The 27240-nt window shown below is 54.1% G+C and overlaps 1 protein-coding gene across 1 annotated transcript; it reads right to left on the bottom strand.

Annotated features, from left to right (window-relative positions):
* On the bottom strand, positions 1-25946 carry LOC142024736 (cytoglobin-1-like). Its single transcript, XM_075016913.1, has 5 exons — positions 25714-25946; positions 5670-5777; positions 4274-4394; positions 3142-3222; positions 1-577 (listed from the first exon to the last, which is right to left on the bottom strand). The coding sequence occupies exons 1-5, from the start codon at positions 25944-25946 to the stop codon at positions 452-454; spliced, it is 669 nt and encodes a 222-aa protein (XP_074873014.1). The 3' UTR covers positions 1-451.
* Positions 25947-27240: the final 1294 nt, after the last annotated feature.

The following is a 27240-nucleotide window of genomic DNA, read 5'->3' as shown; positions in this document are numbered from 1 at the left end:
AGTTAAAGTCACGGGTGTGGAAAGGCTCTTAGTGCTGCCATTGGGGCACCTGTCAGTCAGTGTTGACTGCCCACTGCGAAGGGGCTCTGAGCTCTAGCAGTTAAAGTCACGGGTGGTTAGGACCTTGGGGCATCCGTCAGCCTAGCCCGGGCTGCCCGCCGCGAAGGGACAGTGCGTCCTAGTGGTTAAAGTCACGGATGGTATAAAACGGGCATAGCTGGCACCTCACCAAACATCCTTGGCCGTCGGCTAACACCCTACCAGCTGCAGTGAGCTGAGGGGAGCACAGCGATGGGGCCACCAGCCAGCGGGACAGTGAAAACGTGGGCTTCGCACTCGCAGCCCACGGAAGTGACAAGTGAGGGCAGTTCCTTGTGCAGGGGGACAGGGAGAGGTCCTATGGGAATACCACAGCAAGCCAAGCCAATTGCTACCCTGCCTGCTCTCTGTCCTATATGCTGCTCAGGAAGGATCCGGTCCCGGGTTTCCTCAAGGCAAGGGATTTGTTGCTGCCCAATTTCGCCTTTTCCTTGTAGTAGCCCCGCTTCATTGTGGCCGTCAGGTACTTGAACAGACTCTGCAAGGGGAGGGGAGAGAGAAAGCACCGGGGTGAAGCAGGGCTGGCAGGGCGGCTGGTACGACCATGGTCACCCTGGGGTCCAGGGGATTGTCTTTTGTCCGCCCCGTGACACCCCACTCAAGTCTGCCGAAGTTAGAAGGCTTTGGGGGGTGGGTGGGATGTGGAGGGGGGAAGCTCGGTTTGCGCATGCTCAGAAGAGACCGGTTAGAGATTGGCAACTAAATTTGCCAAAGATTCTGTCTGCACTGAGCATGCGCCGTTCGCTGGCAGAGTAACTGAGCACGTGTAGCTGCCTACAGGCGGACTCAAACCAAGGACCCTAGAGCTTAGCGCAGGAGCCTCTGCAGTCTGAGCTAAAAGCCAGTGAGCGCTCAGCTCAGGCTGTGGAGGAGGCTCATCCTCTCTCTCAGTAAGTGCTCTAGATGCCATAGGGGCATGGGTTACACATGCTTCAGCCCAAGACACCAGGAGCTGAGCAGGACGTTCCCACTGTGTCATCTGTCTCACCACTGAGTCACACCAGGGGTTCAAACGGAATCCCCTGTGCACTCCCAGAATGCACCATGCAGGGCCTAGCCCAGTCCCCAAGTTAGAGCAGCCCCAGGGCTTCTAGCCCTGAGGAGAAGAGAACAGCCCCAGTGCAGTGTGCTTCCAGCCATGTCCTGCCCTGCCCCAGTCAAGACTGATCCCCACTCTGGCACATCGAGTGTAGCAGGTGGGGGCCTACACGGGCTTTGAAGTACTCTGCCACTAAAGGGTCTGCTTAAAGAAACCTCCCCAGGGTCACAGGTTCCCTGGCCAATCTGCTGCCTCCACCCACATGCAAAAACCTCTGAGAACCCAGACACACAACTGGGATGTCTCTCACGAGAGTGGGGGGGTAACGCCAAGCTCTTAACCCTGCCTTCACTGACCTTTCCGTCTCAGGCCTGTGCACACAGAACTGCCTTCCATCTGGCACCTAGGGGCTTGTGGTTACCGCCACAGGAAGACACAGGGATTTGCAGGTGGGTGGTAGCAGTGCATCTCCTAGGGTCAGGGAATCTGTGACCTTGAGGAGGTAGGCTATTTTTTTTTTCTTAAAGCAGAAGCCTTTAATGGCAGGGTACTTTAAAGCACCGTTTCTTAAACTGTGTTCCGCAGACAACTTGCAGGTGTGCCACGAGCATTTGGGAAAATATTGTCTGTTATTAAAACCAGATACACTGTTACTTCTTCATTGCTCTGATATGGGATGAAATTGCTTCATTTTGGGTTTGCTGTCTATGTTGCTGTTTGGTTTCTTTGTTTTTGGTTCTTTTTTTTTTTTTTTTTTGGGTCCAACAACAATTTCTTTTGAAGAAAATTTCCATGTGTGTTCTCCATAAAATAAGCATCAGAGGGGTAGCCATGTTAGTCTGTATCTTCGAGAACAACAAGTCGTCCTGTGGCACCTTATAGACGGACAGATATTTTGGAGCGTGAGCTTCCATGGGCAAAGACCTGCTTTGTCAGATGCGTGAGTGGTGGGGTAGGTTTCCAGAGGGGTATTTAAAGACTGGGGTCCCAGTAAGGGTGCTGACCCTCCCTTTTCCTGGGACCGCACTCTTTAAGTGCCCCTCTGGAAAACACCCCCCACTCATGCATCTGATGAAGCGGGTCTTTGCCCATGAAAGTTTATGCTCCAAAATGTCCGTTCGTCTATAAGGTGCCACAGGATTTCTTGCTCTGCATGAAATAAGAAACCTGCTTTAGATTTCTTGTCTCAGGGGGCTCGTCGTGTTAGCCTCTCTCTGCAAAAACAACGAGAAGTCCTGTGGCACCTTTTAAACTAACAGATGTAAAACTAATAGATCTATTGGAGCATCAGCTTTCATGGGCAAAGACCCACTGCGACAGATGGTTGAAGCGGGTCTTTGCCCAGGAAAGCTGATGCTCCAAAATATCTGTTAGCCTATAAGGGGCCACAGGGCTTCTTGTTGTTTTTAAGGTTCTTGAAGGCTCCCCAGCTTCTGCACTTGAATTGGCAGAGTGGGGATCAGCCAAGGGGCTGGGAGAGGGGGCAAAGAACAGCCCCCGTGCAAGTATGCTCTAATCGCACCTCATAGGGCTGGAAGGGACCTCCTGAGGGTATTGAGCCCAGTCCCCTTACTTCTTTGGCAGGGCCAAACCACCACCATCCTTTCTTTTTTTTTTAAAAAAAAAAGCTCCACCTAAATGGTCCCCTCAAGGACTGAGCTCCTAACCGTAGGTTCAGCAGGCCAGTGCGCAGCCCCCTGAGCTATCTCTCCAATCACCTTTAAACCCTTTCAATCCACACCAAGGCCCCTTGATGCTGCCAGAGATGCCCGATTGCTGCTGAGATCTGGGCTCCAAACCCACTACCAGGCCAATCAGGGGAGCAAATCCCCGCCCCCGCACCTTACCCCCAAGAAGCCTTGTCCTGTTCCCCTCTGGCTGCAGCAGACAAAGGGTTCATCGCAGGATGAAGAGCCCGAGGGCCCAACCCTCCTAGGGGCAAGCGAGAGCTCTGACGGAGGCCGCGTGGGAGAGGGTGACCCACCCGCAGAGCCGCTCCTTACCTGCCACGCCTCCTCCACTTCTGGCGTCCACCGCTCCTTGAAGATGGGCCGCACCGCACTGATGAACTGGATGCCAACGTACTGGAAATGGAGCCGAGCTGGGGTCAGAGGGAGGTGCCAGCCCCAGGCCCAGCCCCTGCACCCACGTACAGACGGACTGTGACAAATACAGATCAGTCTGGGCATTGCTGTGTGTGCAGGACTCTCATGGACCTGGCTGCTATCTTGGCAGCCGTGCGCGCTGGGGGAAGCAGCCCATACAGGGCAGTTGCGGGGAAATCGGTTCACAAAGGGTTCATCATGGTGGGAAACACCATTTGTACTGGCAAAAGGCTGGGGGAGAACAGCAGTTTGCAGCAGTGCACGCTGGGAAAAAAGCCGTTTGTACAAGTGCACAGAGGGGAAAAAATATTGTATCAGCACAGGCTGGGGGGAAAAGATTTCTACTCGTGCATGCTGGGGAAAAACTGTTTTTATGAGTGCATCGTGGGGAAAAAACTGTATCAGAGCATGCTGGGAAAAAAGATTTCTACTTGTGCGTGCTGAGGAAAAAAAAAAAACAAAAAACTGTACCAGGGCATGCTGGGGAGAAAAAGAGATTTCCACTAACGTATGCTGGGGAAAAACTGTTTGTACTTCTGCATGCTGGGAAAAAAACTGTACCAGGGCACTCAGCGGAAAAAAGATTTCTACTCATGCATGCTGGGGAAAAAAAACTGTATGAGTGCACTGTGGGAAAAAAAACCTGTATCAGAGCATGCTGGGGAAAAAAAAAGATTTCTGCTTGTACATGATGGAAAAAAGCTGTACTAGAGCATGCTGGGAAAAAAGAGATTTCCTCGAGTGCACGTTATGAGGGAAAAGCAGTTTGTACCTGTGCATGCTTGCAGAATGCTGGGACGTACTGGGAAAAATCGCTTTCATACTGTCCCCATTACTGGCACCAGACTGCAGAGGGTTATGGGAGTCTTCCCCCATCCCACATGGTGCAATGCATTCTGGGGTGTCACTAAGCAGCAGGGTTAGCACCAAACATAAGGCGATCCTGTCAGTGCAGCCCAGCAGCCGCCTCCCCCCGCCCCCGAAAGTGAGGTGCGCTCCCTACCCTGCAGCCCTTCCCTGGGGCTCTCACCTCGTAGTACTTGGGAGGGGCATTGTATCTGCAGTGACTCCTGCCGAGCTCGAAGGCCAGGTGTTCCAGTTTGTCTTCTTGGTCCAGCCGGGCCACACTTTTCTCAATAAAGGACATCACCCTGGGGCGGGGGAGAATCAAGCCCTGAATTGCACTGCCCTGCAGCTATTCCCTGCCTCCTAGGAGGCAACATGGGACCTACACTGCCAGCATCCCACCCGGGAGCCTGCCAAACTGGCTGCTTCTGAGGGGGGCCCCCAACCTTGCCCTGGCAGAAATTCCTTCCTGACCCCGATGCAGCCCCAATGCATAAAGACAGACTCCTGAGCACTGGCAGCTGCCACTGGCTGAACAGTGAGCATCAGGTGCTCAGCCCCTCTGCAAAGCAAGCCCCTGGCACAGGTCCCACTTCCCCAACGTCGCCCTAGCTCGGGAACGCACTTTGGCAGGGAGTCCCACAGGCTGACTAGGATTGCTCTGCAGATGTCGGGGCCCCATTCTTCAGAAAGGGGCAATAATACCGTATTGATCTCGGTAACTGCCTACCCAGCCCCTCTCAAATCTCCTCCGTCCCTCCAGCTTCCTTTCCAGCCCCATGTCCTCTCCAATTTTCTTCCCCTGCCCCTGACCTAGGGCGACCCAATACAGGACAGGGAGATAGACAGGGAGTGGCGGCTCCTCCCAGAGGCATCAAGCCCTGGCGAAGCAGCAGCCGTGGGCACTCCCCACCCCCGAGGGCTAAATACGGGTCATTTTGTCCCTTTAAAAAAATAAGTCAGGATGCCTTTTTGGCATCCCAAATACGGGATTGTCCCGCCCAATTCGGGATGGATGGGCACCCTACCCGCTCCCCATCCCACAGCTGGGCATAACTTATAGGAGTGAATCTGGCCCTGCCCCGCACCTGAAACCCATGCTTTCCATCTTGGATTGCTCCCATTTCTGTGGTTCACAATGACATTTCAAAGCCAGGTCTGGCCGGAGGCGTTAGGCAGAACAGGGAGAGAAGAGGTCACTCCCCAGCCAGATCCAGAAAGAGAACCCAGGAGTCCTGGTTCCCCTCTGCCCACTAACTACTAGAAGGCACTTTCCTGCCCTCTGGGATCCAGGAACAAACCCTGGAGTCCCAGTTCCCAGCCTCCCCCTGCTCCAACCAAGAGACACATCTCCCCTTCGTGATTCAGGAATAGAACCCAGGAGTCCTGGTTCCCACACTCTCCCTGCTCTAACAGCTAGAACTTACTCCCCCACCCCTTCTGGGATCCAGGGGTCCCGCTTCCTGAGCGGCTCAGTCTTTGGCATCACCTTGTACTCAAGGGCTGTGTGGCACCCTTGTGGGCCCAAGGGACCGGGCAGGGGGCACTAGTGAGTCTCACAGCTCACCCCAGGGACCCACCTGAGGCCGTGGGCTTGCAGCTCCTTGTTCCTCTTCAGCTGCTGCAGGTCGTCAATATCCCGGAAGAGGAAGAAAGCGTCTTTGCATTCGGGGTGGGTCTCGAATAGCCTGAGCGGGAGAAGGCGAGACAGCATTAGGGGGGACGGGGCGCTGGCCGGCCCTTTAACTGGGCTGGTTCGTGCCCCGGGGCTGCTGGGTGACATGCACAGGAGTGCCCCTGAGTGGGCCATCGTTCCCACTATTTTTTCCGTGCATGGGTGGAATAAGTTTTGTTCTGTGCCCCAAAGTGTGTGCAGATGTGCACCACTAACAGATGCATACGCTGCCTCCTGAGTGTGGCGGAGGGCACTCAGCTGCTCAGTTGAGCGACATCTGAATCTTTCCCGGGCAGCTCCCAAGTGCTCAGCTTACAGGGAACACCGCTCGGGAGCCCTCTGTAGCTGGCCAAGCAGCTGTTCATTCCCAGAAAAAGAGCTAGAACCCAGAAGTCCTGACTCCCTGCCCGAATCACTTGACTCCATTCTCCCTCCTGAGCTGGGGAAAGAACCAAGGAGTCCTGGCTCCTAGCCTCTTGCTATAGCCACTAGATGTCACACCCCTTCCTCGGCTGGGAAAAGAACCCTGGAGTCCTGGCTCCTGGCCCTAAACACCAAGCCAAACTCACGTTCTAGGGTCTCAGGCCTCATACAATTTCACAGGAGTTGGTGAGATTCTGGAATTCCCTTTTACCAGTCAGTACCTGTATTACTATCATGTCAAGAGCCTGGAGTCCCCCCCCAGTGCCAGGGAGTGTGCAGACTTAATTTCATAGAAGAGATCTCAGAGGTCATCTTGTCCAGCCGCAGCTAAATCGTCCCAGCCAGGGGCTTTATCACACCTGGCCTTAAAAACCTCTAAAGGCGGAGATTCAACCCCCTTCCTTAGGCAACCCATATTCTAGTTACTGTGGGTCTGGGCAGCGCCCAGCTCGACAGGGCCCTGATCTCAGTCACTGCGTGTCTGGGCAGCGCCCGGCCCAACGGGGCCCTGATCTCGGTTTAGCACCATGCTGTGCTCAGGACAACAAGACTCGAATCTCAGCTGCAGGACATAATTGCTACTGTGAAGCACTGAACCCTCATGGAGACACCCTGGATAAGGAGTCCCTTCAGGAGACCCATTTTGCCAAGCCCAACAGAAACACACACACAGCTGAGCTAATGCTCCAAACAGGCGGTGTGGGAGGATGCTCTGCACCTCTCTGCTAAACACAGTGATCTGGAGAGTGACTGCCATGAGCTGGGAGGAGCCATCTGGCACGCCCTCACGCGCAAACCAGCTTCAGAGGCACCCCAGTTCAGTGGAAGGCAGCAGCGAATTCCAGGCAGCTGTGTCAGGGCTGTTCCCCTCCACTCCATGGCCCAAGAGTGACAAGCGAGGTCCTGCAAAACTGAAAAACACCTTGCCCAGACAAGGCTTCACTTAAAAAACCCCAAAAAACAATCCTTTGCAAAAAGACACACAACAACAATTAGGCAATTTATTCACCCAGCAAGAGAAAATAACAATCATACCAGTTGTAGCCCAAAGAATTAGGAATCATCTCACAAGTTATAGGGGGCAAAATATCAGCCAACTAAACAAAGCATAGTCCGTCCACGCCAAATTCACACCCACCATAGCTTGGTCACATTTAACTAAACATTTCCCTTCTCCTTCCATATCTAGGGCTGATTTTGAGGCGGTTGGTATTTCCTGCATTCATTCCAGTGGCTGGGGAGAAAGCATCTCTCCCTCCGTCCCTGCTGCAGCCGCACAGACAAAAGACGCCTCAGCCCACAATTGTTCTCAGTCCGAAAAATTCTCTTCCCCCTCCCCTTGGCTTACCTGATCACCCCCGGCTGCGGCTTCCCTGTAAGGGTTAACCCTTGCCCTGCATTCATTCACGACTTGCCCCCACAAATTACACCAGTTGTGGGCGTCCACACTGGCTGTAATCTCCTCCAGGAGGACAAGGAAAAGATAGTTAATAAGATACAGGCACACTTAACTTTGCTGTAAATCCTGGATTTAACGGACTACCGGGGCGGAAGGCGCGTCCGTTAATGCCGGAGGTCCGTTACAGCCGACCAGTTGGACTGTCTGATGATGCACTGACCTTCCCAGCCCATTGCTCGCTCCTGTCTTCTGCCCCCTCCTTCCCCATTCTTCCCCTCACACCTCCAGCTCCCTGTCCCAGTTACCAGGACAGGAGTTGGATGCCAGACTGGCTCCTTCCACCTCCTGCAGCTCTCAGCAATGGGGCTCCTCCAGCCCCCCGCTCCGAGGCACCGGTGCAAAGGTAGAATGTGGCTGCCTCCAGCCTGCCAGCAGGCAGCAGCCTCTGACACCATGGGCGCGTCTATGCTAGCCGGCTACTTCGAAGTAGTGGCACAACGTCGAAGTAGCACGTGTTGCGTCTACACGTGCCATGAGCTATTTTGATGCTGAAATTGACGTTAGGTGGCGAGATGTAGAAATCGCTATTCCTATGCGAAGATGGGAACAGTGTGTAGACGATCCACATCCTGCTACGTCGAAATAGCAGGGTCCTCCATGGCAGCCATCAGCTGAGGGGTTGAGAGACGCTCTGTCGAGCCCCTGCAGGGCTCTATGGTCGCTGTGTGAAGCGGCCCTTAGCCCAGGGCTTCTGGCTGCTGCAGCTGGCGGTCCATGCTGTGTGCACAGGGTCTGCAACCGGTTGTCAGCTCTGTGGATCTCATGCTGTGCAAGGCGAGTGTGTCTGGGAGGGGCCCTTTAAGGGAGCGGCTTGGGGCTTTGCTGGACCCTTATTTCGACAGGTGGCGCTTGTGTGTGTGGATGCTCAGCATTTCCTACCGGGGCGGCTCCTTTCCACGTTCTCCGTCACTACTTCGACATTGAACACCAATGGCACCAGCCCTGGAGGACGTGTAGACGATACGCGTCGAAGTAGCCTATTTCGATGTTCTTACGTCGGAATAGGCTCCTTCGACGTAGTTTGCTAGTGTAGACGTAGCCCATGGGTGCTGCTGGAGCGCCCTAGCAGGCAGCAGCGGCTGGGCGCCGACACGCTACACACACCTGGGGCTGAGGGAGAAGAGCTCCTGCATCCCACCACAGCCCCCACCCCCCGGCTCCTCTGGCCCCTCCAGCCCCAGGGGCCACTCTGGTGAGTCTTCGGCATTTATCTGGGCACAGCCAGGGGGCTGGCAGAGAGCATCCGTTATTCCTGAAGCCTGTAAACTCTTAGACAAAGAGTTAATGGGCATAAAACAGACATAAAAACACTCCTGATCCACAAACCTGTCAGCTGGCACTTTACTGGAGTGGGCCATTCTGTTAATGACTTCAGAGTCTGCGTGTTACCGAAGAGGAATTTTCACACCACTCTTGAAAGAGAGGCTGCTGAACTCTCTCTTATATTCAAATGTGACACGTTAACATGTGGTTTGAACCAGAGGGGAATTTTGTGGGTCACTATAGGGGCTCAGCTGCATACTTGGCTTAATCTAATTCTTGACTCCCTCCCACTTCTGCCCCCTGCTCTCTGATTTGCTTACCTTGATCATTTCCCCCCCCCCCCCGATTTGTCCACCTTGGATTACTGTCTTTGATGCTCTGCACCTTACATATCGAGTCTGTTCTGGTCTGGCTCTGGTCTGAAGAAGTGGGTCTGTCCCACGAAAGCTCATCACCTAATAAATTATTTTGTTCGTCTTTAAAGTGCTACTTGACTGCTTTTTTGTTCTGTCAGGGTCCATTAAATCAATGGTTTACTGTACTAGGGGTTCCTTGAAGAGCCAATAAAACACTTCCACATTTGTGTAGTACAGGAAGAGTCTGAACTAGCTGAGTCCAGAAACACCCTCATGAGAGAGTGCATCAGCCACCTTGTGAGAAGCTCCTGAAACATGATCTACGTAAAGTCGAATCTTGGGGAGCCAAACTCCATCGAAGTTAGTTCTTGTTAGACTCTTTGACTGTGTGAAGCCACCTGAGTGCAGAATGGTCGGTCTGCAGATGAATGCACAGTCCCCACAGACATGGTCCTAGCTTCTCTAGAGCACATACAACAGCTCAGCTTTCTTTCTCAGGGGCTTTCCCTCTCAGAGGGAATTTTTTGCTGAGGAACATGATAAGGTGAAAAGGTTGATCTGGTCCTTTCTGCATCAAAACTGACCCCACACTGCGCCCAGACGCACCTGTAGTGACAACGAAAGGCTTGTCTAATCTGGGACCCTTAGCAGAGGGTCAGACGTGACGACAGCCTGAAAGCAAATCCATAATCCTGTTTGCCCATGTCCCTATGAGCTGGCATCCTCTACTAATTCCTGTTGCTCCCCTCTGGACTCTTCACACCTTTCCTAACATGCAGCCCCCAGAGCTGGACACACTAGAGGCTGAATTTCTCTAACCCAACACTCTCTGGTCCAGCAACATCCGTAATCCGGCATGATTTTATTTAGCTGGATGACCACTTGTCATGGGTGGGGCCAAGTTTCCTGTGGCCCCAATAAAGTTTGTTTCCAGGCCCCAGTCCTGGCTCTCAGTGCTCCGTGATGTTATTTAACTGTAATTTACCCACTAAATATGTTCTAAGAGCCTATGAAGCCGTGGAAGTGTTGGTAATGCTGCTGACCTCCCGTGGTGCAGCAAAATCTCCCGTCCAGTCCCACGGGTGCCAGACTAGAGGCTAAACCTTACTTTAACTGAGGCCTCACCGATGGTGTGTAGAGCACGGCAATCCCTTACCATGTTTTACATACGACACTTTTGGTGATACACCCAGAATGAGCATCAGAGGGGTAGTCGTGTTAGTTTGTAGCTTCGAGAACAACAAGAAGTCTTGGGGCACCTTGTAGGCTAATAGATACTTTGGAGCATAAGCTTTTGGGGGCATCTGATGAAGCAGGTCTTTGCCCACGAAAGTTTATGCTCCAAAATATCTGTTAGTCTATAAAGTGCCACAAGACTTGTTGTTGACCCAGAATGAGATTAGCCTTTTTCACAACCGTCTCCCACGGCTGACTCATGTTGGGTCTGAGACCTGCTCTAACACCCAGGAAGCTCCTCGGAGGCTGTACGTCCCCTCGCCAGGCATTGCCTAGGCCTGGGATTTTTTCCTTCCTAACTGATGTCTTTCCCTGTGTGCTTATTGAATTTCAGCATGTTCATTTCAGAGCAATTTTCCAATTGGTCCTGCTCACTTTGAATTCCAGTCCCGCCCTCCCCAGTCCTAGCAACCTCTCCCAGCTTGGCTGCCGCCACAAATTTTATAAGCATCCTCACTACTCCACTACCCATGCCATTAATGAAAATATGGACTTGTACCAGCCCCAGGACTGACTCCTGCAGGCTCCCACTTGGTATGCACTCCCAGTTCAACAGTGAGCCACTGATAACTCCTCTTGGAGTCTGGCCTTTCAAGCAGCTGTGCACATACCATTCAGTGATTTCCTCTAGTCCAGCATTTCTCAACCTTTTTTATGAAGTACCCTTTTAAAAAAAAAAAGTACACCCAGACTTCTCTCACCTACATATACCACTGGCTGAGAAACGTGGTCCTAAAGTAATGTGAAGTTTTGAAACAACTGCCATTTAACCTTTCCAGATTACTGTACTCTTTGCAGGAGTCAGATTTGTTTCACATCCCACCCAGTTACACCTCACTTAAAAACTACTTACTCACAAAAGCATGTACAAATATCCCAGCAGACGATGACTGGAAACATGCTGACCTTCTACCATCTCAAATAAATGAAGTGGAATGGAAATATTGTGCCTACATTTCAGCATAAGGCATATGAAGCAGTAGAAACAAGCCATTGTCTGGATGCACTTTTAGATTGTCCTGACTGAACCAGTATTTTTACATAGCCTGTTGCAAAACTAGGCAAATATCTAGATGAACTGATGTATTTCCTGGAAAATCTCAGTGTACCCCTGATCGAGAAATGCTGGTCTAGCCCATTCAATCAGGAAGAAGTGGGGATAAGATAGGTCTGTAGCAAATAGAAATACCCAAAACGCAAGACCTGGGAGTAAGAAGGGGCTTTAATTACCCAGGTATTAGCTGGAAAGGAAATACAGCCAAAATGCAGCATTGCCAAGATGTTCTTGAGACCTGGATCTCAGTCACTGGGAAGACATTTTTTTCGACTTGATTCTGACCAGCAGGGCGGTACGGGCAGCGAAGCTGGAGGTGGAAGGCAATTTGGGTGAAAGTGACTGTGAAACAAGAGCTTTCCTGATTCAAAGGAAAGGAGGAAGTGGAATAAAGTATAAGGGACTTTTCTAAAAGCAGACTTTGGGATTGTCTACACCTGCTGGTGTTTTTTTCCTCTCTTCCCCCGCCCCCGGGAAACTTTTTTTTAAAGTGGGGGTACTTTCTATGAGGAGGAGGGATAGCTCAGTGGTTTGCGCATTGGTCTGCTAACCCCAGGCTTGTGAGCTCAATCCTTGAGGGGGCTGTTTAGGGAGCTGGGTCAAATGGGAGGGGAATGATGGTGCTTGGTCCTGCCAAGAGAGCAGGGACCCTGAGTCAGTGACCTCCCAAGGTCCCTTCCAGCTCTATGAGATGTGTAGCTACATATATTAGTATTATAAAAAAAAGGTTGAGAAATACTGAGCTAGAGCAGATCCCCGCCCCCACCATGGCCTGACCCTTATTTTTATCCTTTTTTTTTTAATGCTGGCAGCCACAGTACTGCGAGAAGCAGGCAGAGGGGAGGTGTCTCTCTTGGGGGCGATCTCTTCTCAGTCAGTGCTGACCCCAATGCCTCACCATGGCACCAGGGGGCGCTGTGCGGCAGGGTTGGGGTGCCGGGAAGGGATGATCTCCCCTAAGGCCTCTCCCGCTATCAAAAGTGATGAGCAAACTTTTGCAAACTTCCACAAGCAGGAGATGCTGCAAATTTGGGTGAAAAGTTCAAATAAGGTTTATGATTTTGAGAACTGGGTTGGCTCTGTGGGGAACTGTCATCCAGTGGAGAGGATTAGACTCCTGGGTCCTCTCCCAGCTGCGCCCCCAACTCCCCATGTGTGTCACGAGTCCTGGGTCCTCTCTGCAGCTGTGCTATGGAGTCTGTGTGACTGTGGGTCAGCAGCTCACTGGTCTGTGCCTCAGTTTTACCCTCTGTAAAAGGGGGACAGTGTCATGCCACGGGGGTTGATGTGATTTCTTTCCACTCTTTGTGAAGTGCTTTGAGATGTTTGTGTTTAAGGCCCCTTAGGACGGGCCCAGTCTAGTGGTCTGTGATTATCCGCACAGCCCGTTCGGCTAAAGGGAATCACAGGCAACCCCTCCCCTGGGGTTAACTCATGGGACTCTACAAGAGGGGCCAAGTCCCTAAAACTGCTAAGAGGAGCTGAGTCACAGAACCCAGCTCCAAAAGCCCAGACTGGGAAATCCCCACTGACTCAGAGAACCAGAGGGGCATATGACAGATGGTTTGGCTGCTTCAGACCAGCAGCGGGCAGCTCGGTCCTGATGCACAAGCCCGTAGAGCAACAGCCTGTACTGTAGTTGCAAGGGAAGGGAAGCCAAGCCCAACTAGGGACGGGGTGGGGGAACTGGGCGCTGGTTAATTACAAACCTTTATGCAAAGCAGTTTAATGCAGGAGAAGCAGCAAAGCCGCAGGGATGAAAAAACCCACTTGCACCAGGGATGCGCAGGGCGAGCAAAGCTAATTGGAGCCGTGGCACCCGGGGATGCCACAGAAGGGGGTGGCCCCCTGGGCGGTGCCCTTTCTCCACAGCTGGTTGTTGACGATGGCGAAGCAGTGGGGATGGGATGCAGTGATGGTGCAGAACCAGTTGCTAAGAAGGCTCCTGGATCATTGCGATACAGAATCCACCCTGGGGCAGCTGGCACTTAAGGCGGGGGGAGCTGCTGGGTGTGCCAGTCTCAGCCCAGCTCTCTAACTGGAGGGGAGGTGAGCACCGCCGAGCCAGGCGTGCCCCAGGTCAGGAAATGGCGAGGGCTGAGGAGGAAGCAGAAGGGCTCGACTTTGCCTGGGAACGCAGCTCGCTAGGGCTAGAAGGCCAGGGAGGAGCCCCCCAGAGAAAGGGTGGAAGGAGACTGGCCTTAGATGCTAAGAGCCGCTGGAAGTAGAATGGGAATCAGAATGGCCTAGGGCAGGGGCCTGCAACCGCACTGGCGAGAAGAGGCTTTTTTAAAAAAAAAAAAAAAAAAAAAAAAAAACTTAGTTACAAAACTCAATCCTTCGAGAGCCGCAGTGCAGGTGACTGCGAGACCGTCCTGAGCGCAGAACGTCAAACCGAGCTTTCCGTCACCCCTGCTTTAAGCGCAGCAAACGCACCATTCAAAAGGTGTTACCCCCCACCCCCCCATCTCCAGGCTTTACCTGCCTCAGCCCCCAAATCTGTCCCCTATCCCCTAGATGCACCCCCCCACAAACCTGCCCCCCACACCCCAGACTTAACCCCTCTCAGCCCCAAACCCCACCCCCCACTCGCAGGCTTAACTCCTCTGAGCTCAAAACCCACCCCCAGGAGTAACATACCGCTCCCCCACAGCCGCCCCCACTGCTCCTGCCACCTTCTTCTCAGCACAGTTCTGTGGTGCCAGCAGGGGCAGGCTCAGCCGACCACCCCCCAGCTCATACTTCCCCCATTGGGGGCAGGGGCAGCTCCCTGCCCTGCCAGGTTTCTCTTCCGGGGCTCCCTGCTGCAGCTGACTGATTGCTCAGCAGCTCTGGAGGCTGACGCCACTTAAACAAAAAACTTCAATTCAGGTGGTTTAAACGTGGGCAACTGAATTTAGTATTTTCGTTTGAGCAGCAGCAGCAGAGCTCAGAGGCGCACGTGGCTCTGGTTCCACAGTTGCTGACCCCTGGCCTAGCAAATAGAGCACCAGTCTGGGGCCAGGGAGACCCTTTCCCTGCCTCAGTTTCCCCCATCAGTCACACAGGCATGACAACACCGGCCTCCATGGTCAAATCCTTGGATGTGGTGAGTGGGGGTGTGGAATCATCAGCCTGCGAAGCAAGACTTGGCAGTCCTTGAAGGCAAGGGGCTGAAAACCCGACGGATGAGTCCCGTGAGCCAATGGCTGGCGGGATAACCCACTGGAAACAACCAGCCACAAGCCTCACCAGGAGACACACCCTCAAGATGCTCCAGCTTAATCACAACCCTTTAACTCTGACCCCCTTTGGAACTCCAGCCCAGGCTGGGGGTGTGGGGCAGGGCGGTGGTGTGACCGGATGGACAGCGCACTCACAGGGAACGGTGGATGCCCAAGCAAGCCCCAGTCCAGTGCTCTATCCATTAGGCCACACTGTCGAGCCACTTAGTGCCTCTTCGCAATGTTGCGGGGGGACGAGCTGACCGGGGCCGTGATGGCTAGGGTGATGAATGGCCCTGTGCACGAAGGATGTCCCCAGTATCACCCCCTCCTCCTCCTGCAGCTCATGGGTCATTACAATTCACTCAACCCAGCCTCTTTGGTTGGGCTCCAACATCCCTGTCCACAGGAGACTGAGGGCTTGTGAGCCCCAGGCAGAGCCAGAAGGGCCCCCCTGCAAGCAGGGAACCAACAAAGTGAGATAGGTCTGGGCTCTCCCAGCAGGCATGCACCCTGCAGAGGGTGGGAAAAACCCTGCCCTGGGACAGGGGGACATCCCTTCGCTTTGGACACATCTACCATAGGACACCCACTGCACAGCCAGAACAGAAGCCCAGCTGCTGAGTTCCCTCCCACAGCTGTGGGAGGGGAGTGAGGACTAGCCCAGGGGTGGCCAACCTGCAGCTCGCGAGCTGCACACGGCTCCGAGCCATTAAATGCGGCTCCTGCTCAGAGCTGTGCGCTGGGGGTATCATCTGCTGCTCTGGGCATGCGCCCCACTGCCTGCTGGGGAAGAGCACAGCCACCCCAGTGAGTAGCTGGTGTTTGAGCAGGGGCCTGGGGGTGCCCAGCTGAGGGGGAGGACATTGAGTGGGGGGGGGGGCATGCTGGCTCTGTGGGGAGGGGCATTGGGTTGGGGGGCAGGAGGTACCTGGCTCTGGGGGAGGGTTGGATTAGAGCAGGGGGAGGGGGTGCCTAGCTCCAGGAGAGGGGAAGGGGATTGGATTCCAGGGGGAACTGGGGGGGGGGCCTGGCTCTGGGGGAGGGTTGGTGGATTGGATTAAGGGCGGGGGCTGGGGGTGCCTGGCTGGCGGGAGGGGGAGGGCCTTGCACCACATATTACATAATTCATTTTTATCCAGCTATACTGTGGCTCTTTGCACTCCAGCCGTGTCTGAGTCCCTACCTGGTTGGCCACCCCTGGCCTGGTGGATAGAGAAGGGGTCTGGGCACTCAGGGTTCACTAGCTGGGTGGCTGTCGGGCACACTCAGGCCTTTGATCCTCTAACACTGGCCCATGCTGCTGGAGCAGCCCTACCTGTCTCACTAGCATGGGGCACAGGGCAACTGCTTGGATGGGTGACTGCAGGCCACTCATGTCCCTGCTCTGTGCCTCAGTTTCCCCTCCCAGCCTGTAGTATTTATGGGACTGCCTCTCACTGGACATCACTGGCAGCAGCTGGCACAATGTAGCCCCAGTTGCACCAGGGGCCTGCACAGCACAATGAATCCAGATTTTGGCTTTGTGCACTCCAAGGGGTGCTGACATTTTTCCCCTGTCCCCCACCCCACCCCTGCAGCTCCAGCTCTAACTACCTGCCATTTACCCAGCAGGCCCTAACGACCCTCATTAGGCAGCTGCTGCGATCCCACCGGCTGGCTGGGTTTCCAATCAATTTGCTGCTTCTGCTATTGGATTAGCCTGGAGGCCTGCAGCTGGATAATTGAAGTAATTCATGCCATATGGAACTGGAGAGGGGCCCTGCTGCCCTGGCAAGGAGCCTCTCTCTCTACCCCCGCCCCTCCACATGCAGTCACTGCCAGGCCAGGCTTCCCATCTAAACAGCTAAAGATCTTCTCGCCAGTGCCCAGGGACTATTAAACCCTGCTTGTGCCTCTTCCACCTTCCTGGGAGAGGCATATGGTCCCAGAGAAGCTGTTTGTCTGCCCCAGCACCCCTGGGCCTGACTTTTGCACGTGCTCAGAGCCCCTTACCCCCTCTGGCTGCCCACACAGCCCTATGACCAGCTCTTCCTATGCCAAATACAGGCCAGGGAGCTGGGGTAGGGCTCCTCCCAGCTCTGCCAAGGCACGGGGAGCTGGGAAAGAGGCCAGAGCCAACGGTGCATCTCCCAGCTCACCGCACCTCGGGGAGCCAGGCACAAGGTGTGTGGCTCCGGCTCCTGGCTCTCCCAAGTCACAGGGAGCCAGGACCCAGGCGGCAGCTACGCCGGTGTGCGACTTGAGCTTCATGGCAGCTGACCTGGTGCTGGAAATACGGGGCTGTCCCACCAGAAACGGTCACCTTACCTATGAGGTTCTTCTTCCCCCAGCAGGGACTTTCCCCATCTGGTGTGCAGCTGATGCTCAGCCTCCAGCCTTGGAGCGTGGCCAGAGCATCCTGAGCTGTGGCTATTCTCTGCCCCACAGGACCCATAGTGAGTAGATGGAACCATACAACTGGGGCTGAAAGGCACTGGTCCTTGGGCTACACCTAGAACTGTAAGGGACCTCGAGAGATCATCAAGTCCAGTCCCCTGCCCTCACCGCAAGACCAGGCGCCATCTAGATCATCCCTGTTAGATATTTATCCAACCGGTTCTTAAACATCTCCAGTGATGGAGATCCCACAACCTCCCTGGGCAATTTATGCCAGTGTTTAACCACCCTGACAGATAGGAAGTTTTTCCTAGGGTCCAACCTGAACTTCCCTTGGTTCACTACAATTTAAGCACACTGCTTCTTCCCCTAACATCAGAAACTAAGGAGAATATTTTTTTCTCCCTCGTCCTTTATAAACACCCTTTGTAGGCCTTGGAGGTTGCGATCATGGCGCCTCTCAGCCTTCTCTTGTCCAAACTAACCAATCCTAGTTCTTTCTGTCTTCGCTCACAGCTCACGTTTTCTAGACCTTTAGTTATTTTAGTTGCTCTTCTCTGGACTTTCTCCACGTCTTTCCTAAATCATGCTGCCCGGAACATGACACAATATTCCATCTGAGGCCTAATCAGTGCAGACAAATGACCTCTGGTGTGTTGCTCACCCCACTCCTGTTAATACATCTCTTTTTTTGCAATACAGTGTCATATTGTTGACTCACCCTCGGCTTGTGGTCCACTAGGACGCCACACCCCTTTCAGCAGGACTCCTTTCTAGGGAGTTGCTTCCCATTTCTTTATGAGTGAAACTGATTGTTCTGCCCAAAGTGGAATAATTTGTATTTGTCCTGATTGAACTTCATCCTATTGACCTCAGACCATTCCTCCAGCTCATCGAGATCGTTTTGAATTCTGACCCTGTCTTCCAAAGCACTTGCCACCCCTCCCAGCTTGGGATTGCCGGCAAACTTGATAAGTGAACTCTCTATGCCAATATCTAAACCATAGATAAAGATATTGAACCAGACTGGCCTCAGAACGAACCCCTGCAAATCCCCACTTGTTATTCCCTTCCAGCACAATTGCAAACCACTAGTAACTACTCCCTGGGCACGGTTATCCAACCAGTTAGGCAGCCACTTGATAGACGCTCCATCTGTTGCATTTCCCCTGGTTTACTGATAAAGGTCTTGTAATACTGTACCAAATTCTTTGCTAAAGTCTAAGTATACCACATCTACCCCTTCCCCTTTATCCACATGGCTTCTTATCCTCTCAGGGAAAGCTAGCAGGTTGGTTTGTCATGATATGTCTCCAGAAAGCATTGTGCTCTGGCTATTCTCTGACCTCCAGGGAATTCAGCCAACACCAGCATCTCCCGCTATTTGGGGGCTTCCCCCCCCACCCCAAGTCCCAGCTGCAGGAGGCAGGGGATTTCGGGAGATTCAGCTCTCGTTTTAAAGTGCAATGGTGTTAGCACCATGCAGCGGCAGGGAGAAGCCAGGAAATGGGACCCTCCAAAGGCTCAAAACAAACAGAATGCCAAGAGGGAGACCGCAGGATTCTCCTTTAAAATAGCGGGAAGCTCCTTAGACAGGGCTGGCACATACCCCGGTGCTGCCTAGGCTGTGCCTGCTCTGTGGATGGGTGCGGAGGCTTCCCCAGCATTCATCTGTCCCCTCTACCCTTTCAAAATCTGAGCCAGCAAAATAGTCAGCCGCTCCTTGTCAATTGCAGCTTCACCAGCTGCAGTGACCCCAGAGGCATCCGGTCTCTGGCTTGTTTCTCCACCCCAACAAGGACTAGAGCCCCTAGCCACTGTATTGCACTGCCCCATGGTATGGATGGGGAAACTGAGGCACAAAGTGGTGGACTAGAGCAAAGCTGTTGTGCTTAGTCTCACCCACTCACGTTCAGGCATTTTGAGGCTTCCAGCAACAAAGCAGATCCCAGCTCAGAGAGACACTCGTGCTGATCAAGAGGAGGGGTCAGCACTCCCCCAGCCAAACTGCGGAGGGCTAGGACAGGGTGTAGGGTGACAGCATGGTCCAGTGGTTAGGGCACCAGACTAAGAAGTCTGGATGTCTTTCCCAGCTCTGCCACTAGCTTGCTGGGGGACCTTGGGCAAGTCACTTTGCAGCTCTGTGCCTCAGTTTCCCCATCCATCCTTTGTTGAATTGGACCATGAACCCTTTGAGGCAGGGACTGCATCTGCGTCGGTCTGACAGGTCTTCTCCCCGCACCCCCTCGATCCTGGCTGGCATATGTACAGCACACAGCCCGACGGAGCTCCAATATAAATCAGGACACCTAGGCACTCCTGGCTTCTATCCCCCACTTTCCCACGTGTGTCTTGTGGGGCACATCCCAGCTCTGCTCCATGCCTCAGTTTCCCCACCCCTAGGGAGACAGCAACAGTGGCCTGACTCTCAGATCATTGTGACCTCCACCACTCAAGCTACAAGAGAAGAGCTTCAGGCAAGGAAAAAAGAACACTCTTTTCCCTTCTGCAGGGGGCAGAGGGCATCCCCGGGGTAGCAGGTGTGTCCCTCTGACTGCCAGCCAAGTGGTTCACAAGAAGGGTGCTGGCCCAGATCACAGGCACAGAGTTCACTCCATTCACACAGGGGGTTAAACCACACTGGATGACCCGTCCAACCCCCCTACCCCCAACACACACACACACACTTCAGCAATCTAGTTGGAGGGTGGTCTACTCCAGGCACCTCAGTCTCAGGCCAGGTGACAGGGTTCAGTCCAGGATATGGCATGGATGGGCAGCCTCCTAGTTTTCCTGGCTCTCAGGGTGAGAATGCCCCAGAGACACAGGCAGGAAGCTGCCTAGTGCTTAGGGCTCCCTGATCTGGAGGGTGGATGGGGGGGGGGGTGCAGGCAGAGGGGTGGCTATTCTCTGCCCCCAGGGCCCATGATGAGCAGATTGGTGGGTGTGGCTGGAGCACGCTGCACTGGGGCTACTCTCTGCCCATGTGGCAGGGCCTGGGGCATGGCCTGTCAATCTATGAAAACCACCGAAACAAAATTTGTCAGCTAGCTCCATTCGCTACTTGAAGAGGAAGGATGGGGAAGGATGCTGCCAGCCCAGGGGCCCAGGGCACCCTTCCCAGCTCTACGCTCCCACTCCCCCTTTAAACCCTAATTTAATTACCTATGTGCAAAATATGGTATGGACATAGAGGTCACTAAGCCTAGCCTGCAGCAGTTTAGTTTGTGTCAGACACAGTCATGCCTGGAGAGGTGGCCCTGCTTGCATATCCCCTGCACTGGTGGTATAGCCTCCCTCCCCATGTAGATTGGCCTTAGGCCAGTTTTTCTATTTAATTAAGTCTGGCCTTCAAAAGCCCCAGTGAAGCAGATGGAAGCTTCAGCCATTGGCCACTGGGTTGTTTGTGTGGTTCTTTCACATGGCAAAAAAGGGGAAGAAGCAGCCACCAGGGAAATACCATTGTAACCTCAATTATTGGCAGTAGTGGAGGAGGAGGAAGTGGCTTCTGGTGGCAGTGGTGGGATTCAAGTGAAAACCCACCCAATTTCCTGCTCTGCTCCACTCACACCAAACATTTGCTGCCTCGTGAGCTGCCAAAAAGCAGGGGCCACAGTGGGCAAAGCATGAAAAGCCAGGCTGTTTCACTTGTTTTCTGGCTTCTCCTGTTACCAGCCCAACCCTTTCCCCCAGGCTTCTGCCATTGCTAGTAAAGGTGCCTTTTCTACTTACTCTCCAGCTGAGTGCTGGCTCCTTCGCAGGGACAGCAGCTGCTACCTGAACCTACAAGCCTGCCTCATGCAGATGCCAGACGAGGGACACCCAGAATGGAAGCAAACAGCTGAGCCAGAGCTGCTAATAACTCAGGGCTGCCCTGTGTTAGGGGCCACCCCGTCCATCTTCTCTTTGCAGGGATGCAAAGGGGCCCTGCTTCTCCATCACCCTGAAAAAAGGGGGCCCGCTACGAAACCATGGAGCTCCCCAGGCACCACGTTGCTGTGACTGGGTTGCAAGCATGAAACGTCAGGACAATTTCATGGACAAGACAAAGCCCCTTCTAGCAGGGCAGCTGATCGCCCAGTGGCAAAAGGGTCAGGCCCACAGGTTCCAAAGCAAGAAGGGACCTTTGTGACCCTCTGAGCTCACCACCCCCCCGCCCCCGGGAACCAGGCTGGGAAAAGTTGATTTCTGTCAGTAAAGGTCCATTTCACCACACACAGGCAAAGCTGGGAGAAGCCACCTCCTGCTGTAGTCCGGGAAGCTTACAGACCGGCAAAGGAAGAAAAAGCTGCTGTTGGACCCTACTGGGGATGTTAGGGTTAACCAGCTAACCCATAAATCTCACCCTAAACAGAAAAGGCTGCTAGGGGCTGGAGCAGGTGCCTGTGGGCAGAGACCTGGTCCAACCCACTGCTGCCAGCAGGGGCTCTCCAACTTGGCCAAAGCAGCCCCATTCCACAGGGATGGGGGGCACTTCAGCCCAGCATGGCTAGAGCAACCCCCTGACCCCATCCACCCCTTTAAACGCTTAGCCAGTTAAGCTTAAGGTTTAACCTATTTACAAACCAACCAGGATTTTACATCCCTGGGCCCCACTGGGGGTAGGGATTCACAGCAACTTCCTTGGTGCAGTTTGACCATCAGGAGGCGACGCTGACAATTCATGTTTGACCAGTGGGTAATGATTTGAAACACAAGCTGGGGGCCGGTATTGGCTCACCCACCCTGCTGTTTCCCTCCCCAGTCAAGTTCCCGCAACTTTGGAAATGCAAAGAGATAGAACAAGAACTGGAAGGGACCTCAAAAGGTCATGGAGTCCAGTTCCCTGCCTTCTTGGTAGGGCCAAACACCATCTAGACCATCCCTGACAGGCATCTGTCTGTCTAACCTGCTCTTAAATATCTCCAGAGATAGAGATTCAACAACCACCCTAGTTGAAGCTAGATCAAACAAATCTTAGAATCAGAGACTCCTAGGGCTGGAGAAGACCTCAGGAGGTCATCTAGACCCGCTCCCACCGGCTTACAAATAAACATGGATACTGGCTGTTGAAATACATCAGAGCGGGAGCCCTGTTAGCCTATAAGGTGCCACCGGCCTTCTAATTGTTTTTGTGGGTACAGACTAACAGATATTTTGGAGCATAAGACCTAAAGAGGTCTTTGCCCAGGAAAACTTATGCTCCAAAATACCTGTTAGCCTATGAGGTGCCACCAGCCTTCTCGTTGTTCTTCTCCATTGAAATGGTTTTAAAGAACAGAATGCAGACGTGCCTAAGACAGGCTAAAGGCCATCCTGGGATTAATTCTTGCTTCAACCAGAGCAGCTCTGTCTGAACATTGATTTGCCAATTGGTGCCAATGCAGACCTGCTGTGCTGCCCCACCCAACACAGGGAGGAGGGGGGCAGCTGTCGGGGTGCGAGGCAAGGACTTGGCCCTGGTTGTCCGGCCTGCCAGACTCTATGTGACCTTGGGACGCCAACGGAGAGGTGCTGTCAGCCACATGCGACAATGCTCCTTCAGTCTGGTTCCATAGTGGAGACCCACTACCATTAAAGGAGACTCTCCACTAGGCAGCATATGGGGGCTAGGACACACAGCTCAGCCTTCCTCCAGGGGTGCAGGATGCACTCTGTGAGGATCTCACAGCCGGGTGGCTCCTTTTAAATACTGACACTCAGACCAGAGTCCTCACGCAGCAAAGCAATGGCTGCCGTCACTGTATTGGAGAGCTATTGCAAATCCCTTGAGCAAAACACAGTCACTGAGCAGTACCAGTCACAGGTAGGTGCCCTAGGCTGGTGAACAGACATCCAGCTCTCCTTAGGCAAGAAAGACTGGAACCCAGCAGACCAGGGGCTGCGTGCCGAACTCACCCCTGCCCTGATAGAGCAGGGAACAGGCAGTGGGGTCTGGTGACTGGCTTCTAAGGCGTTACAGCAGAGGGAGGCAGGGGCTGGGAGCTAGGACTGGCTGATCTATTCCTGACTCAGGATGGAAGTAGGGTTCAGTGGTCTGAGCCAAGGAAACTAGGAAGCAGGATTCCTAGGCTCTATCTAGGAGTGGACTGGTTAGAGCAGGAGGGCTCAGCATAAGAATTTTATGGTTCTTCCTCCATGTCTTATGTGGGTTTTTGGTCTTGGAGCCAGGGATAGAGCCTGGGAGTCAGGTCTCCTGGGTTCTGTCCTGAGCCCTGTCACAAACTCTGGGCACATCCCACTCCATGCCTCAGTTTCCCCTTCCATGGGACAGCTGTAAGGACACTGACCTGCCTGCAGGGAGGGCTTCTGCAACCAGGGAGGTTTAGGTTGGACATTAGGCAAAAGTTCCTAACTGTCAGGGTGGTCAAACACTGGAATAAATTGCCAGGGGAGGTTGTGGAATCTCCATCACTGGAGATATTTAAGAACAGGTTGGATAGATGTCTATCAGGGATGGTTTAGACAGTACTTGGTCCTGCCATTGGGGCAGGGGGCTGGACTCGATGGCCTCTCAGGTCCCTTCCACTCCTAGTATTCTTTGAGAGCTTGCGATGAGAATCATAGAAGCCCCCTGTAAATGCTGTGGTTCTGAGCCCTCCCTCAAAATGTCCTGAGTGACCCCCGCTTTGCTGCACGCATTACAACTGTAAATAGCCAATAGCCACTGCGATCCCAGGATCCAGAAGCACTTGCAGACAGCCACCAGTTCAGTCTCCCTGTTCCTGGGGAAACAGAGGCACAAAGCCAGGCCAATTGCCCAGGGTCATGCAGCGAGTCCGCGTCAGGACTGGGAACGGGAGGCAGGTGTTCTGTTCTGCCCTGGGGTAACGCCAAACCCCATTCCGCTCCCAGAACCTCTCTGCTAGAATCACTAGGAAAAAAAAAAAAATCATTTCGCCCCACCCTCCCCCACCACACACGTAGGACTCAGGAGTCCTGGCACCCACCCCTCCCCCATTCTAACCATGAGACACCACTCCCCTTCCAGAGCTGGGAGCACCAAGCAAACAGCACCTGCGTTCCAGCCTCCCATCATTGACCGGGCAACTGCGAAACATGGAACTACACACTGGCGCCAGGCAGGAAATAATTTGGCGATGAGAGCAAGACCAAAGCCTTGTGCAAGGGGGCAGTTTTCTGCAGCTTCTTCCAGCAGATCCGGCACCCGTGTAAATGGGCAACGGCCTCAAGAGACCAGAACCGCAGCCAGTGTCAACCGGTATGGTCCCCTCAGAGCCAGGTCCCCCAGCTGGTGGGAACAGGCCAAGCCTCCACTGGAGACAGAGGAGCAGTGCCGGCGGACATCAGCTGGGGATCAGGGTTCCTTAGTGCACCCTTCTTCAACACCCGAGAGCTGGGCCAGATGCCAACTCTGAGCCCTCCTGCACTGCTTGCGAGAGGCTGGAAACGGGAGACAGGGAATTGATCACATGGCAATTCCCCGTTCTGTTCATTCCCTCTGGGGCACTCGGCACTGGCCACTGTCAGAAGACAGGACAGTGGGCTGGATGCACTGATAGTCAGACCCAGTCTGGCTGTTCTTACATGGGCCCTGCTTCACTAGAAACAAGCAGCTTTTTAAACCCATTAAGAACCCGGGGGCAGCACCCCCTCATGGGAGCAGCATGGCCTCCCCCTGCTTCTTGCAAACCGAACCAGCCGGGGGGCTGTCTTGGTGGCAAACAAGGCCCCCTTGAGTTTTTTTTCCCCCCCCACCTATGTGCGGAATAAATTTTGTCATGTGCACTGAGGCATGTGCAGATGAGGGAAGTCCAATCCGGTTTCATGCTAGGTTGAACTGCTTACACCTGTTGGGGGTCAGCTGGGGAGGCCGCTCCAGTGCTCTGGCTGGGCTGCAACACCCACAGCCTCCTGGAGTCTGGGGCTGCATCAGCACAGCTAGCGCATAGGGACTGATCCAGTGTGGCTGGAGCAACCCCATCCACAGCAGCCCGGCTTGGGAGTGCTCCAGCCCAGCCTGAGCAGCTTGTCTGCAGTGGCCACAGGCACACGGAAGGCAGGGAACACTGGCTGGGCCAGAGCAGCCCCTGTCCGCAGCAGGGGGGCCCAATCCAGATCTGTGGGGCTACAGCAGCCTCCCCGATACAGCCTCCATGGACTGGGGTGGCTCTGGCCATGCTGGAGTCTCCCACCTCCAACGGCAGCCCCATGAGGCTGGAGCAACCCCTGCCCACAGCGCCCCCCCCCCAGCCCCCAGTTAACTAGAACCTGTAAACCTCAGCCACATAGGCTGATGCTTAACCATTAAGCAGTTAATTGTTAACATCCCCAGTGCAGAGGTGCACCAGCCATAGAAATCCAAGCTGCTGGCGCTCTGCTAATCCGCCGCGCAGCACCCTAATCCCTCCTGGGCGGCCACCCACAGGACGCTGGAAACCGTCCTTACAAGGCTCCTTCCCCAGCAGCGCACCTCTGAACAAGCCAGGAACACTTGCAGCTGGAGTCCAAGACAGGGCAGAGGGCTGGACTCAATGACCTTCTAAGGTCCCTTCCAGCCCTGGGATTCTGTGATCCCATGACCTGGGCCATGCACCTGGGCTGCAGGCAGCCCCCAACCCTGCGGTGTGACTCACCGGATAAAGACGATGATTCCGACCTGCGCGATATTGTCATGCAGGATCCGCCAGGACTCCTGGATCCGCGCTTTCTGCGTGTCCACCAGTGGAAAGGGACCTGTTTCCACTCCCTCGCCTCCGTGCCTGGCTCCTGCCTTTGGCACCCGTGGGTTTTCCGCCGACGGGCCCGGCTTAAACTCCAAGATGGTTTTTCCCGGGGTGATCCCGGAACCCGACAGAGCGCACCCCATCTCTCGTGGGGCCAGGGAACTAAAACCCACTCCCAGCAGAGCAGAGATCAGGACTCCTGGGGTGTATCCCCAGATCTTCCAAACCAGCTAGAGACAGAGATGCAACACATAAGCAAGGACCCTGGGGTGAAGTTAAACCTTCGCACCCACCCCAGAGAGGGTATGCCTTAGGGCAGAGCTTGCAGCACAAAGCACCAGGAACTAACGAGCAATCTCGCTGCTTAAAGGGAAAGAGACCTTCAGGCTGATGGAGCCTGACACACAATGGGCATAAATCAACTCCTTCCAAGTTTACACCCAGGGAGGATCAGGCCCTGGAACTCCAAAGAGGGCCAGCCAATGCACCCCTACTGGGGAAACCCTGATACAGTCTGGTAGCATCACTCACCTTCCTGGAGAGCTCCCCCAAGGTGACCTGGAGGAGGCTGCTAGGGATGGTGAGCCAGGCCAGCATGTGCTGGGAGCTCCACTGGCCAGGTGGATTGTATTTGTAGGGAGCTGAACAGTGCGGTGTCTCCAGGGTCCTAGACAGCAAAGGTTCTCTGCAGACCCAAGGTGGGCATCAGGTCTCCACCTGTCGGAAGAGGGGGGGCATTCAAAGGAGCTTCCCAGCCAAGTGGGCTCTGTTCTGGGCCTGTGGCTAATAACAAGCTCTTGGGACCTGAATCCACCCCCTTCTCCTGAGGTCAATCCATGCGGCTGCACCCCCCCCCACCCCACTGGAGTTTGACACCCCTCCAGAGAAGGGACAAGGGGTGTCCCCTTGCTGGGATGGCTCAGAAGCCAGGGAGTGGGCCTAGCTCATTCACCTCCCCCTCCTCCCCCCAGGTTCCATCAGCTAGAGTTGCTCCCCATGGGCCCCTCTCCACCTCTGCCCCACTAGGCAATTTGCACATGCATCCCCCCCGACACACACTGACTGGTCCTGGTGCTGTACAGCAGAGCATTCTGGGTATAGTAGCTGAGCAAGCCTGGAAAAGTGTTGCATCATTTTAGAAGTGTGGAAACTGAGGCACCACATGAGGGACACGAGGGGAGGGTAACTTACTCAAAGCGTATCTGGCAGCCGAGCCAGGAGCAGCACCCAGGTGTCCTGCTGTCTCCGCCTCCATGCCCTCAGCCACTGTATGGCACTGTCCCATGGTATGGATGGGGAAACTGAGGCACAACATGGTGGACAAGAGGGGAAAGCAACTTACCCAAAGCTCAGCCAATGGCAGAGCCAAGAATAGCACCCAGGTGTCCTGCCTATTCCTCCTTCATGACCCTAGCTACTGTATTGCTCTGCTCTAGT

Source organism: Carettochelys insculpta, chromosome 22 (assembly GCF_033958435.1).
Source record: "Carettochelys insculpta isolate YL-2023 chromosome 22, ASM3395843v1, whole genome shotgun sequence".
NCBI lineage: Eukaryota > Metazoa > Chordata > Testudines > Carettochelyidae > Carettochelys > Carettochelys insculpta.
The sequence above is the reverse complement of the archived record's forward strand: the minus strand, read 5'-3'. Positions and strand labels throughout refer to the sequence as shown.

What these genes read in the sequence shown, in the direction of transcription:
- LOC142024736 (XM_075016913.1), bottom strand. Translation starts at nt 25,946, where the DNA reads ATGGGGTGCGCTCTGTCGGGTTCCGGGATCACCCCGGGAAAAACCATC. An exon ending in GGAATCATCGTCTTTATCCG is followed by an intron (nt 5,778 to 25,713) that starts GTGAGTCACACC and finishes TCTCCCGCTCAG; the next exon opens with GCTATTCGAGACCCACCCCG. An exon ending in CCCCTCCCAAGTACTACGAG is followed by an intron (nt 3,223 to 4,273) that starts GTGAGAGCCCCA and finishes CTCCATTTCCAG; the next exon opens with TACGTTGGCATCCAGTTCAT.